This window comes from Cervus elaphus, chromosome 30 (genome assembly GCF_910594005.1).
Source record: "Cervus elaphus chromosome 30, mCerEla1.1, whole genome shotgun sequence".
In the NCBI taxonomy this organism is placed as follows: Eukaryota; Metazoa; Chordata; class Mammalia; order Artiodactyla; family Cervidae; genus Cervus; species Cervus elaphus.
In genome coordinates, this window is record NC_057844.1 from 17,048,187 (window position 1) to 17,063,019 (window position 14,833).

The 14,833-nt window shown below is 42.8% G+C and overlaps 1 protein-coding gene across 1 annotated transcript in view; it reads right to left on the reverse strand.

Annotated features, from left to right (window-relative positions):
• CPB2 (carboxypeptidase B2) overlaps nt 1–7,060 on the reverse strand; it is a 52,774-nt gene extending 45,714 nt beyond the window's left edge. Inside the window, exon 1 of the mRNA XM_043891926.1 lies at nt 6,913–7,060. Within this exon, the coding sequence (XP_043747861.1) occupies nt 6,913–6,986 (74 nt within the window). The 5' untranslated portion in view covers nt 6,987–7,060. The remainder of the gene's footprint in view (nt 1–6,912) is intronic.
• Nucleotides 7,061–14,833: the final 7,773 nt, after the last annotated feature.

Here is a 14,833-nt window from a genome sequence, read left to right on the forward strand (position 1 = left end):
TCCCAGCTAGCTCTGATTTGAGCACAAGAACATGCCCATGCAGATAAAACCTGGACGTGTCCTGGAGTTAACTTTGCTCCATCACCGTGCTTAGATCTCTGCTGGAGGAGGGTCTTTGTACTCTGCTGGCACAATTCTTGCTGGGTTCAAAGGAGCGTATTAGACTGCACGTGGGCTGGCCCTGGAATTCTCCACCCAGGGAATTCTCTGCCCACTCCCTTGAGCCCTAATGACCCGGCTGCCTCTTAACCCTTAAATTCCTGTACTGTCCTCCCTTCAGAGAGAAAGTGCCTTTGGAGTTTGAGTTCTCCTTCTCCATCCTCTGACCATTGGATAAAGGCCTGTCTTGCTTGCATCAAACTCGGGTTCATCCTTGGCAACAGGAACCAGAGCAGGAAAGAGCTTCCTGACCCAGGCCCCAAGATGGGGGCCTTTCCTCTCATTTAGTAACGAGATCACCTTATGTAGAGCCTTCCATTTTTTAAAATCCACGTCCTGGCTCCGTGCCCCCTTTCTTAGAGACCAGGAAAAGTAGTCAGAGCGGAGAGAGGGGGAGGATTTGTGAAAATAGTTCTGTCAACTACAAATTGGCACTTGCCAAGGGTGCTTGCCGTCTACTTCTATAAGCATGAAATCAGGTGCTGCTGACCTTCAACCCCCTAAAGGGAGTTCAGACTGGATAGCAGAAATGAGGCAAACTGTCAGAGCAGATCTTCAGATAGTTAGATGTTCTCCAGACCTGATTTAAGGGCCCAGTTGTTGTATCTCCTCATATCTAAAAAAGCATCAAAACCTTTCACGGTGACAACTGCTCCTCATGACTAGCAAAGGCTTCACAAAACCAGCAGAAATCTTCTGGAAAAATAGGTGCCTGATTGCACGTATTCCCACTTCACCAAAAATCACAGATATACTGAACTCCACCCCCACCCCCACCCCAGCTCTTTGGAGCAGTTTCTCAGAGCTCTCTGAGGGGCTGTCTCCTGGGCTACGGTCCTCATTGTGCCCCCAAAAAAACTCAACTCGAAACTCTCACATTGTACATTTATTTTTAAGTTGACATTCTTTGCAAGAAGTTGCTGTGATTCTCTCTCAATTCCCACTCTCCCAAAGGGATGAAGTTTGGGGGTGTTACTTCCTTCAACTCAGCCTAGTGGGGAGAAGGATGGGCCAGCCCTCAAGTTTACAGACAGAATGACTGGTGCCTGAGGAAGCTAAACCTGCAAAGGCTGGCCTCCAGCCGTCTATGCATGCGTGCTCAGTCAGTTCAATCACGTCCTACTCTTTTCAACCCCATGGATCGTAGCCCTCCAGGCTGCTCTGTCCATGGGATTCTCCAGGTAAGAATATTGGAGTGGGTTGCCATGCCCTCCTCCAGGGGATCTTCCCAACCCAGGGATCAAACCCACATCTCCTGCATCTCCTGCACTGCAGGTGGATTCTTTACTGCTGAGCCAAAAGGGTCTAGGTTGGTAAATAAAATCCAAAGAAAAACCACTTCATGGGATGCAGTTATTGCTCAGATGCCATCCAATAGTGCCACCTAAAGGAGTGGTGAGATCTTACAGTGGCAAGAATCTGGAGGTAAAAGTGAGATTCTTAGAATTGAAGATGGAGTCACAACTGACTAGAAACAGGTAACTGTATCCTGTAGAGGGTGATACAATTAACATCACCATGCGAAGTTATCAGAGCTCAAAATTAATCAAGGGTTCATTATATAACTTAGGATTATTGTTCTCATTCACATTTTGCTATGTTAGGTTTTTGTTCCAACTTTGTGTTCCTTGTGGCTCAGACTGTAAAGAAGCTACCTGCCAACAAAGGTCCGTCTAGTCAAGCTATGGTTTTTCCAGTAGTCATCTATGGATATGAGAGTTGGACTATAAAGAAAGCTGAGTGCCGAAGAATTGATGCTTTTGAACTGTGGTGTTGGAGAAGACTCTTGAGAGTCCCTTGGACTGCAAGGAGATGCAACCAGTCCATCCTTAAGGAAATCAGTCCTGAATATTCATTGGAAGGACTGATGCTAAAGCTGAAACTCCAATATTTTGGCCACCTGATGCAAAGAACTGACTCCTTGGAAAAGACCCTGATGCTGGGAAAGATTGAAGGCAGGAGGAGAAGGGGATGACAGAGGATGAGATGGTTGGATGGCATCACCAACTCAATGGACATGAGTTTGAGCAAGCTCTGGGAGCTGGTGATGGACAGGGAGGCCTGGCGTGCTGCAGTCCATGAGGTCGCAAAGAGTCAGATAGGACAGAGCGACTGAATTGAACTGAACTGAACTGCTGAGTCCCCTCTAAGAATATGATTGTGCTTCTCAAGGTCTGTCCTGTGTATGGTTTACAGGGACGGTTCACACTTGCCATAGCTCTGAAAGATTGTTTTGTAATTTAAAAAGCTGGTGAGATGCCTCTGAACAACGGAACATAGCCCAAGGCTGCAATTTTGTTTTCTGCATTATAGCATTTTAAAGCTACTAGTGCCCTGTTCTCTAAGATGAAAATAATATATCAGTGGGAGCTAAGTGAAAGAGAACAAGCTGGTCTCCAGGTGGCAGATAGTATATGAAGTCAACAGAAGGAACACTTCCTCTGGTCTATTAATAATTCAAAAGCCCTCTATCCTCAACCCTTCTTCACTCTCCAATTCGTTTTCCTTCTTTTCTTCCTACTTCTTTTCATTTCCTCTTTCCAAATAAATAGCCTCAGCTGACTGGCTGCACTTAGGTAATCAGAACACAATGCAATTAATGACTGTTTACAGATTCTTGCTAGTATTTTATTTTTACCCTTTATAGTGTTTGGCCTTTAAAAGCAAGTGAATATGGAGACTGTTTTTTTTTTTTTTTTTGGCTGCCTTTCTCTTTGGCATATGGTATTTATGCCTTTAAAACTTTTTTTGTTTCAGTTCCAGAGCATTTCGCTGATGAGATTTATCAAAATGCACCTACAAATCAGCCACTGAGAGATTGCCTGAACACTAAGCATTATTAGGAAAATGATCATGCCAAGAAAATGATAACAAAGAGCAGGTTTAGGAAATAGCCAGACCCCTAGCTCTTTTTAGGAGGGGTATATATTTTACCCCCAGAAATAATTCATTCAAGTCTGTCACCCTGAATAAAATTAGATTTTTCTTTTAGCTTCAGTAATAGACAATTCCTGGAAGAGTGATGCTCAGAAACATTTGGTAAAAAAATTATTTTTACTCAGAATCAAGATTTGTGATTTTATTTCTAGTGGAGGAATGGGACCTGAGAATCAGATATGCATCTGCCTACAAAGCTGCAGTTCCTCCCTCCCCCAATACTTGGGGACCTGCATGGTAGGCACAAAATATTAAGTGTTGTCAATATAATATAATTTGATTAAGATATAGTCATAGTCTCTTCCCTCTTTTCAACCATAAATATCAGTCACACTCTTGAGAGTCCCTTGGACAGCAAGAAGATAGAACCAGTCAATCCTAAAGGAAATCAATCCTGAATATTCACTGGAAATGAATGATGCTGAAGCTGAAGCTCCAATACTTTGGCCACCTGGTGTGCAGAGCCGACCCGTTGGGAAAGACCCTGATGCTGGGAAAGATTGAAGGCAGGAGGAGAAGGGGACAACAGAGGATGAGAAGGTTGGATGGCATCACCAACTCAATGGACATGAGTTTGAGTAAACCCTGGGAGATGGTGAAGGACAGGGAAGCCTGACTTGCTGCTGTCCATGGGGTTACAGAGTCAGACACAACTTAGGGACTGACCAACAATCAATCAGATGTTGAAGTATACGGTTGGCCATAAGCTTTGTTTGGATTTTTTCATAACATCTTATGGGAAAATCTGAACAACTTTTCTGGCCAAACCAAAGCATAAAAAAAGTAAGAACAGCCATATATGAGGGAATTTTCCTCATTCATTTACTATTTTCTTTCAGTGTATTTCTTTAGTATTTAGTCCTACTGAACTATTATAAGCTTACTCATTTTGCAACAACAGGGTCAAGCTTTGGTACATCTTGCTAGTGGCTGTCTTAGCAAGGAGTTTAGTTCACTATAGGATGCAGATGGTGGTCTGTAGGTGAGCCCACCAAACTCTGCCACAGCCAGCAGTGACGATGCTTGTGCTAGGCTGGGCTGGGCTAAAAGTGTGAAAGTGAAGTGAAAGTGTTAGTCGCTCAGTCCGTTCTTTCCCCATGGACTATAGTCCACCAGGTTCCTCTGTCCATGGAATTCTCCAGGCAAGAATACTGGAATGGGTTGCCATTCCCTTCTCCAGAGGATCTTCCTGACCCAGAGACTGAACCCAGGTCTCCTTCACTGCAGGCAGATTCTTTACTGTCTGAGCCACCTGAGAAGCCCTAAGGCCACCTTCATAACTACCGCCATAGGTGACATCTTAAGACCCCGCCCTAGCCCCTCTCCCAGGCTACCTTCCAAATCGACAGTCTCTGCCATCTCACTGTGACTAAATCTGATCTCCCTTCAAATTGGCTCTCTTCCTAATTTCTATAATTTTTAGAGGCAGTGCTATGCAGTAAAATGAGTTGAAATGATGAAAAAATGGGATTGAATCCAAACTCTATATTTATTGTTTGATATGGGGCCAATGTTATTCTCCCAGGAGGCTTATTTTCCTCCTCTGTAAAATGTCAGGGAAAAAGATCCCTGGAGTGGAGGATTTTGGGGGTTTAACAGGATAACTCCTAAGCACCTATCCTAGTGCCTGGGACAACACAGAAGCTAAATCCTCATGCACTTCCTCCCCTTTCCCTCTCTGGGAATGATGCTGTCATTGCCTACAGTATCCAGGTTGGATGTGTTGATAGCAATTCTTCTATCCCTCTCCTTTACCCAAGTAATATCCAATTACTTGGATAAACTATATCCTCTATCCAAGTAATTCAATATTCAAACTAGCAAGAACCTTAGAAATCACAGTCATCTCATTTCTTGACACTACATAGAGACATAAGGAACCAATTACCCTAACAATTTGACTTCTGTGTCAATTTCTTAACAATCCTTTGGTGATGGAATTTGTTACCTGACACTTGGTGACCAGAAAAATAAACTCAATCGAAAAATGGGCAGACGACGTAAACAGACATTTCTCCAAAGAAGACATATAGATGGCCAATAAACACATGAAAAGATGCTCAACATTGCTCATTAATAGAGAAATGCAAATCAAAACTACAATGAAGTATCACCTCACACCAATCAGAATGGCCATCATCAAAAAAATCTACAAATGATAAATGCTGGAGAGGATGTGAAGAAAAGGGGACTCTCTTGCATTGTGGGTGGGAATGTAAACTGATACAGCCATTATGGAAAATAATATGGAGATTTCTTAGAAAACTAGGAATAGATCTACTATACGTTCATGCTCAGTCAGTTCAGTCGTGTCCAATTCTATGACCCAGCAATTCTACTACTGGTCATATACCCTGAGAAAACCACAATTCTAAGAGACACATATACCCCAAAGTTTATTGCAGCGATATTTAGAGTAGCCAAGACATGGAAGCAACCTAGATGTCCATCGACAGATGCATGGATAGAGAAGTTGTGGCACACTTCGATAATGGAATGTTACTCAGTCACAAAAGGGGACAGAGTTGAGTCAGTTGCAGTGAGGCAGATGAACCTAGAACCTCTTATACAGAGTGAAGTAAATCAGAAAGAAAGAAACAAGTATTGTATATTAACACATGCATATGGAATCTAGAAAATGGTACTGATGAACCTAGCAGAGAACGGACTAGCGGACACAGCAGGGGAAGGTGAGGGTCAGATGAACTGAGAAAGTATCATTAACATATACACACTATTATGTGTAAAATAGATAGTGGGAAGTTGCTAAATAACACAGGGAGCCCAGCCTGGCATTCTGTGATGACCTCGAGGGGTGTGTTGAGGGGAGGGGAGGGAGGCTGAGGAGGGTAGAGATATATATATATACATACACACACATATATATATATACACACACATACACACATATTTAATTATGATTGATTCCTGTTGTTGTATAGCAGAAATAACACAAAACTGCAAAGCAATTGTCTACCAATTTAAAAAATAAATGAAAACTTTATTTTTTTAATTTTTTTCCCCAATTATTTTTATTAGTTGGAGGCTAATTACTTTACAATATTGTAGTGGTCTTTGACATACATTGACATGAATCAGCCATGGATTTACAAAATGAAAACTTTAAAAAGATAATTCCAAAGGAAATAATATCAATTTTGAAAAGCTTAAAAACTGAGTAGTTAATAACAATAGTGTGTATAGCTTCAGAAGTATTTACATCATGTTTATATATGCTAGAGTTCTTTCGAGTGGTTTATAGTAGAAAGTCCTAAGGGAATCACTCTGCCAAACAAAATAAGAACAAGATATGTTCACACGTGTGTTCCTACAACACACCTGTTCTTCCTTTCCTATTCCATGCTGAACACCTATGCACAACCCAGACCTCCAACTTTATCCTCTTCTCCCTCCCATATTCCATGTACGAAAATAAATAAATCATCCACAGTCAACACATCATATATGTAAGACAAGAAAAATATAAATCATGTGAAGTGTTAAGGTGTAAATAAATACTTTAAAAAATCAGAAGACTCGATTTCTTTAATTTTCATAGCTGCTGAATATACATATCATTCAGAGTTTTCTCAGTAATAAAACTAGAGCCAGAAAAGAAAAAAGACCCTAGATCTAGTGAGAGCGTTATTGTACTGAAATCTACAATTTGGAAGAGCAACATATGGAAAGTTTCAGGCAGAGGTGACCTTCAGACTTGAGTGTTTTGCTCCCTAGCCCAGTGCACTGACTCGATTCCAGGAGGGCCAAGCAAATGGGGAAAACCACCCACCACCACCTCGGAGTCCAGCGGATTACCTCTGAAAGGCGAAGGCATGCTCCCCACAGAACAGGATGGTGGCGACAAGGACACCCAAGCTATAAAGCTTCATCCCCACAGCAATTCGCTATAAACCCAAACTCTCCAAAGAGAAGGGTCCAGATGGCTGGTTACACAAGAGCCTTCTTTACACACTGGTTAAACTGTAATGGCCTGTTCCCTCTCATTTCTGTGATCAATCGACTTCACTGCCATTTCCACCCTCAAAGAGAAAGTACGCTGAGCTGTTATTCTCAGTGTAGACTATCTAGAGAGTATTTAACTCTTCAGGGGAGATGAGCCAAGAATACAAAAGACAGTAATATGGCAGAAACGTGTTTGGTTTGTTGAAGAACCATAGCCATAGAGTATTGATCCCTGGATCACAGCCCATGCTGAGGGAGGTCTCCTGCGGAGTACTAATGAGGTCCTCCCTTGCTTTTGTTTTTTTCAACATTTTCAACCAGGGGAAAACATCAAAGGTGAGTTTTTCAAATCTTTTGACTTTATTTTTCAATTTTTTGACAAAATTTTGACAGATTTTTGACAAATTTTTCAAATTTATGACTGAGAAGTAGCACTTGTATGGAAGGTTATAGTATCTCCCTTTGGAGATCCATGTCCTTTCATGTTTTTAAAATGTGTGAGCATGAAAGTCACCCATTTGTGTCTGACTCTTTGTGACCCATGGACTATACAGTCCATGGAATTCTCCAGGCTGGAATACTGGAGTGGGTAGCCATTCCCTTCTCCAGGGGATCTTCCCAACACAGGGATTGAACCCAGGTCTCCCACATTGCAGGCAGATTCTTTACCAGCTGAACTACCAGGGAAGCCCAAAAACCATCATCTCTGTCTCAGTATGTTGAGTTCTGGGTTCATTTCTCAGCATTATCTTCAAATACAATATTCCATCCTCTGTGTCTTGTTTAGACTCATACTCAATTGAAGTGGGTTTTTTAAAAATGTTAATAGCTATATAAGTATTTTCCAAGTTTTGCAACTGGCTCTTTTTCACATTTATCCATGTTGTTTTTACATCTGTATTTTAAAGTATCACTTAAAATATTTTATTGTTCAATAACCAGGTCATGGAAGCAAGCTAAATGTCCATCAACAGAGGAATGAATAAAGAAGCTGTGGTGTACATATACACCACAGAATATTACTCAGCCATAAAGAGGAATGAAATTGTGCCATTTGCAGAGATGTGGCTGAACCTAGAGTCAGACAGGGTGAAGTAAGACAGAAAGAGGAAAACAAATATCATACATTAACACATATATGTGGAATCTAGAAAAATGGTATAGATGAACTGCCTTGCAAAGCGGAAATAGTGACATAGACGTGCAGTACAAATGTATGGACACCAAGGGGGAAGGAGGGGCAGGGTGGATGGGTGGGGTTGGCGTATACACACTATTGATGCTGTGTATGAAATAGATAAATAAAGCAGATAAGTAATGAGATAACTGCTGAGACTGCGGAGCACAGGGGCGCTGCTCAGGGCTCTGTGGAGACCAAAATGGGAAGGAAATCCAGGGAAGAGGGGACATGTGTACATGTGTGGTGGACTCACTGCCGTGCAGCAGAGATGGACACAACATTGTAAAGCAACTGTATGCTAAGACAGAATATTTTACCGTTTGATTTTCTATGAATGTGGTTTCTTCAGCACTCTGGCTGAGAATCCTCAGAATACTCATTTTTAAGTCTGTGCCAGGCTCCTCTAGAAGTTTAATTGTATTTGGGGTGATTTTATACTCTGAGCTTTGGTTTTATTGGCTGCCTCCCTTAGCATTTGATTTTCTTCTGTGTTTTGGAACCTGGGTTTCTAAGCTCATTTGGAAGCCTTTTGTTTTCTTTTTCTGCTTTTCTTTCTCTTTGCTCACGTCTCTCTCCTTTGCACAAGTCTTCAAGCAGCCCCTGGGCTTCCAAAGGTCTCACAGTGGTTTTCAGAGTTTATATGCCATGCTAACACGGTGACCTTCAAAGATCCAGTAATCAGTCAGGTGACATGACTTAGTCACTGGCTTATTTACTCCTGATCTAGTTATTCTTTTGTCTCCTACAGACCAGCAGGCGTTATAAACTGTCCTAGACAGCAGTGGGCAGTGTCTTTCAAAAATTGGGGTACATACAATGAAATACAGATATTAAGTATATAGTTAGAGCTTCCAAAAAATATGTACACTTGAGTAACCCGCACTTCTGTCTGGTATAGAAAATTTTCATCACTTCAGAAAAATTTTGCATATTCCTTCCAATGAATTACTACCACCCCCTCCACCCCAATAGTAGCTGCTCTGATTGTATTACACAGATTAATTTTGCCTGATCTAGAACTCCACAGAATCACATGTTGTCCTAGTTTCTTCGGGCTACTGAAAAACAAAAAATACCATGGACTGGGTGGCTTAAACAGTAAACACTATTTCTCACAGTTCTGGAGAGTGGGAATCCAAGATCAAGGCACAGATTCAATATCTGATAAGGACCTGCTTCCTGGCCCCCTTCTTGCTGTATCCTTCTGTGGCAGAAAGAAAGATGGAGAGCTCTCTGGGGTCTCTTTTATAAGGGCACTAACCCCATTTATGGGGGCTCCACCATCATGACTTAATCATCTCCTAAAGACCCCCACGTCCAAATACCATCACACTGGGGCTTAGGTTTCAACAAGTAAATGAGGGGCAGGTCAGGGACAAGGACACAAACATTCAGTCTACATCATGTGACATGTACTCTTCTGTGTTAAACTTTCTTCACTCAGGGTATTTTAAAAAGTCTTTCATGTTACTGTATGTGCCAGCAATTCATTGCTATTTATTGCTGAGTAATATAACTCTGCTTATCCATTTTCCTACTAATGAACATCTGAGATGTTTTCAGCTGGGGACTGCTATGGATAGAGTTGCTATGAATATACTTGTACAGAGCTTTTTTGATGGACTAATGTTTTTGTTTCTTTTGCGTAAATATCTAGGAAGGGAATTGCTAGGTCAGAGATGCTTAGTTTTATAAGAAACTCCAGTGGCTTTTTTCAAGGTGGTCGTATCATTTTACACGCCCCCCTCCCCAACCATATATTAGACTTCCCAGGTGGCTCAGTGGTAAAGAATCCCTCTGCAATGCAGGAGAACTGGGTTTGATCCCTGGGTCAGTAAGATCCCCTGGGGAAGGAAATGGCAACCCACTCCAGTATTCTTGCGGGAGAATCCCATAGACAGAGGAGCCTTGCAGGCTACAGTCCATGGGGTCTCAAAGAGTCAGATATGACTTAGTGACTAAACAATAACAACAACAACCATATGTTAGAGTTCTAGTTGGTCTGTATCCTTGTTATTTGAAGCAGTCTTTTTCATTTTAGCCATTCTAGTAAGTGTATGGTGGTGTCTAATTTGGGCTTTAAATTAAATTTCTAAGACTGATAATGTTGAGAAGCTTTTTTGTGCTTATTGGCCATAATTATATGTGTGTGTGCATGTGCATGTGTGTTCCAATTATTTGCCTGATTTTTAAACAGATGGTTTGTCTTATTACTGATTTGTAGGAGGTATTTATATACTCTGGACATCTATGTGTGCTACTGGAATGGGTTGGAATACTGGAATGGGTTGCCATGCCCTCCTCCAGGAGATCTTCCTGACCCGGGGGTCAAACCCACGTCTCTTACGTCTCCTGCATTGGCAGGTGGGTTCCTTACCACTAGTGCCACCTGGGAAGCCCCTGGACATCCATCTATATGACACCATAAAAGGCAAAGCTGCAGATACAGAAAATAGGTTAGTTGTTGCCAGGTGCTGAGACTGGAAAGGAAGTGATTAACCTACAAGAGGTACAGGAGAACTTTTTGGAGTGGTGCAAAAATTCTGTGTTTTGATTATAGTGGTAGTTACATAATTGTGTACAGCCCAAATTCCTCCAAGTTCCTCGGACTTAACTCTTAAATATCTCGCATGAAGAGCAAGAGAGACAGACAGAAAGAGAGAGAGAGAAAGTGAAAACACAACAGCTTGATCAGGAGGACTCCATCCACCCTAGCTCACAGACAAATCTCTTAGCTTCTCAAAGGTGCAGTTTCCCCTTCAGAGAAATGAGGTTAGTGATAAGCTATCTCTGAGGACTACTGTGGGAATTCAGAGGGATCTCATCTGAAAGTGACTGGCAAAACAGGTGTTCAGTATTTCCCATTCATCAAGAAAAAGGTAAGTTAGGAAGGGAGCTGATAGGGGCCAAAGTGTTCTCTGCCCAGAGCCTTATCCAGGTCATGGTGACCTTGGGGACAACCGACCTCGCCTTCTGCTGCTCCCAAAGAGAGGATGAGACACAGCCCCAGAAGCCAATCTGGTCCTGGGGGATCGATCTCAATGAATCATGCCCTCTGGGGCCCAGCTAATTTGTATATTTACTCGAGTCAATTTGGAACACTAGGTGGCAAAAATAATACAGCAATTGTTTCTTCCAGAGCTGTAAACTTCTGTTTTGGGGGCTTCCTGAGTGGGTCAGTGGTAGAGAATCCACCTGCCAATGCAGGAGATGAAAGAGATGCAAGTTCGATCCCTGAATCAGGAAGGTCCCTGGAGTAGGGAATGGCCACCCACTCCAGTATTCTTGCCTGGAGAATCCCATGGACAGAGGAGCCTGGAGGGCTACAGTCCATGGGGTTGTAAGGAGTTGGACACAACTGAACGATTGAACAACGACAATAATAATCATGATCCAGCCTGGCCTGGATTTGGATATGCAGCTCAGGCATCCTGTTAGGTAATCACTGAGAGAGTCAATTAATTTCACGGCATTTTATCATGAGTTCAGGTGCAGCTCAATTTACAAGTTTTCCTTTCAAAATCATTCAGCCATTAAAGCTGCATAATCTTGGGAGGTTTGGAAGACACATAATTGATAAATGTTTTTTCCCTCCACACACACTGTCTCATGTTTATTTATGCAGAGCGAAGGTTTTATAATTTACACAAAGGGCTGGTGTATCCAGCCCCCTGTGTTTCTGAAGGGGAGGAAAGATGATGCCATCCAGGAGCCACTGAAGAAGGAGATTTGAGGCTTGAAGGCAAGGACTCCATCCCAGGTTCTGATGCTTTGGCTGCAAATACTGAGTTGGGGACTTGTGGCACCAGGAGTGTTGGTAGGTACCCAAACAGGTAAATGCTTGTTGGCTGGATGGTTAAATTGTGAAGAAAGCAGGGTTTGTCCTTAAAACACTTTCCTTCCCGCATTCCCTGTTTCTAACCATTGCTCCCTTTTATTGGTCTCTCTGCTTTTTAAAGATGCTGTAGCCCATCAGTTCTCAAACTTGACTGCCAATAAGCCATCTGGACATCTTTTAAATATCCAGCTGCCTTGCCTGCCCATCAGATCAATTATATCAGATCGTCAGAGGGCAGGGCATACATGCCAGCACCTTGTAAATCTCCCAAGACGATTCCATTGTGCAGCCAGGGCAGCAAACATCTGGGCTGGACCAGCGCTTCTCCAGGGGTGGCCTGTGAGTCCCCTAATCTTTGAGGATATTTGTGGAAAATGCAGACTCCAGGGTCCACCAGCCCTCTAAGCACTGAATCTCATGGTGGGATCTGAAACATTTGCTTTAAAACTCTCCAGGTGATTCTCAAGCATCCTTGAGTCTGATAATCAGCCCTACTCCTTGTACTAGTCCATCTGTTGTTGGATTTTTTTTTTTAATGTGGACCATTTTTAAAGTCTTAATTAAATTTGTTACAATATTTCTCTGCTTTATGTTTTGGTTTTTTGGTCGCAAGGCAGGTGGGATCTTAGTTCCCTGACCAGGGATTGAACCTGCACCTCCTGCCTTAGAAGGTGAAGTCTTAACCACTGGACCACCACGGAAGTCCCAGTCCATCTCTTTCTTATGATGTGGCACTCTAGTCTTTCAGTTCCTCAAAAGTAACCAGCTTCTTTCTTCCATCTGCTGGACCTTTGCATATTATACCTGTTAGATTGGAAGGCACTTTGCTCTCTCTTTGCCAGTGGGTAACTGGCGAAGATACCAGTGATGGAGCTATATCTCTAGAAAGTCACTGTAAAGTGTGGGTTTTGGAGGAGAAAAGAGTAGGCACTGAAGGGCCGTGGTCCCCTCCCTTGGGGACAGTGAGGTTTACTGTCACCCAACTGTCACTGGAAGTCACAGAGAGATTGCTACAGAGACAGTGGGAGAAAAGTCAGCAGGCTTGATGTTGTTATGGAAGGACCATTACATACAAGAGTAAGGAAGGAGAAAAGACTTAGGTGACGTGGCACCAAGAGGGTGGTTTGCAGTGAAGCGGCAGCTCTGGGCAGCCGGGAAGAGCTCTTCCAAGAGACACCTTAAGTGTGCCCTGAAGGACCAGGGGCATGCAGTCTTGGAGGCCTGGGAGAGGGTGTCACCAAGAATAAAAGGACGAAGGGGGAGAGGGACAGCAAAAGGCAAGGCTGAGCGATGGGGGTAAACCTGGGTGGAGGGCAGAACCACATCGGCTACCTCACATGGACAACGGTGATGGGAAAATGTTGGGGGAGGGCTATTTTAATCTCTCAAATCTAGTGTAATTGGGAAAGGATAATATAACATTGGTTAAAATTTAGCTGCCTATCAACTGTCGATCTTTTAGGAAGGCTTCTACTCTTAGGACTTCCCTGGTGGTCCAGTGGCTAAGACTCCATGTTCCCAGTGAAGGGGGCCAGGGTTTGATCCCTGGTCAGAGGACTAGATCCTGCATGCTGCAACTAAGAGATCCATGCTAAGTCGCTTTAGTCATGTCTGACTCTTTGGTGTGAACAGTAGCCCTCCAGGCTCCTCTGTCCACGGAGATTCTCCAGGCAAGAACACTGGAGTGGGTTGCACGCCCTCCTCCAGGGGATCTTCCTGACCCAGGGATGGAACCCGCGTGTCTTATGTCTCCTGTATTGGCAGGGAGGTTCTTTACCACTAATGCCACCTAGAAGCCCAAGAGATCCCACATCTGGCAATGAAGATCCCATGTGCTGCAAGACCCAGCACAGCCAAATAGATAAATATAAATAGATATTAAAAAAAAGAAGACATCTCTTTCATGACAGTATTTCTCAAACTTTAATGAGAAAACCCATGGATTAACTGGGAATCTTATTAAACTGAAGATTCTGATACATTCGATCTGGGATGGGGATGAGATTCTGTCATTCTAACCAGCTTCTGGGTGCCCCTGGCCTGAGCCCCATTCTTCAAGCAAGGAGGTTTGAACATTGTGACTCTTAATAGTGGGCCCCTGGTCTAGCCCAGTCCAACAACGCGGCCAGCCAGATCATTAACTCTTATGTTGTATTGCACAGAACTTTAGAATTAAATATTTGCATGCATTCCTAATCCTCTAAAAATTATTATTCCAAAAATTATATACAGTAACTCTTTATTAACCAAAATACTTATTTAAATGGGACTCCCCATTTTTTACATGCCTATTAATATTGGGTTGGCCAAGAAGGGTTGGCCAATTTGGGTTTTTCTGTAAGACGATATGGAAAAACCCGAATGAACTTTTTGACCAGCCCAATATAAAGATCCCTGCCATTTTCCCAACCTGTCCCTGAGTTGTTAAAGGTGAGATCGTGGGTACTGACTGGTTTATCTGTGTTTTTGTGCTGGACTTAAGGTGGATTACTAAGTATATGTAGACATTAGACATGCGAAAACATTCACACAATTTCCTTTTTCCTATTTTTTTGATCACCCATGCACGGCCTCAGTTAGTAAACTCTGTCTTACAAAAAATGGGGAGAGAGGACATTGTGGAAACAGCGGTCCTTGGCAGCTGAGAGTTTAATTATTGGAAGTTTATTAGGAAACTGTCAGAGGAACCAGATTTCACAAGAGGTTCCGTCAGCACCTAAGACTTGGGCAGAGCATCAGCTCCGGTTACGGGATCA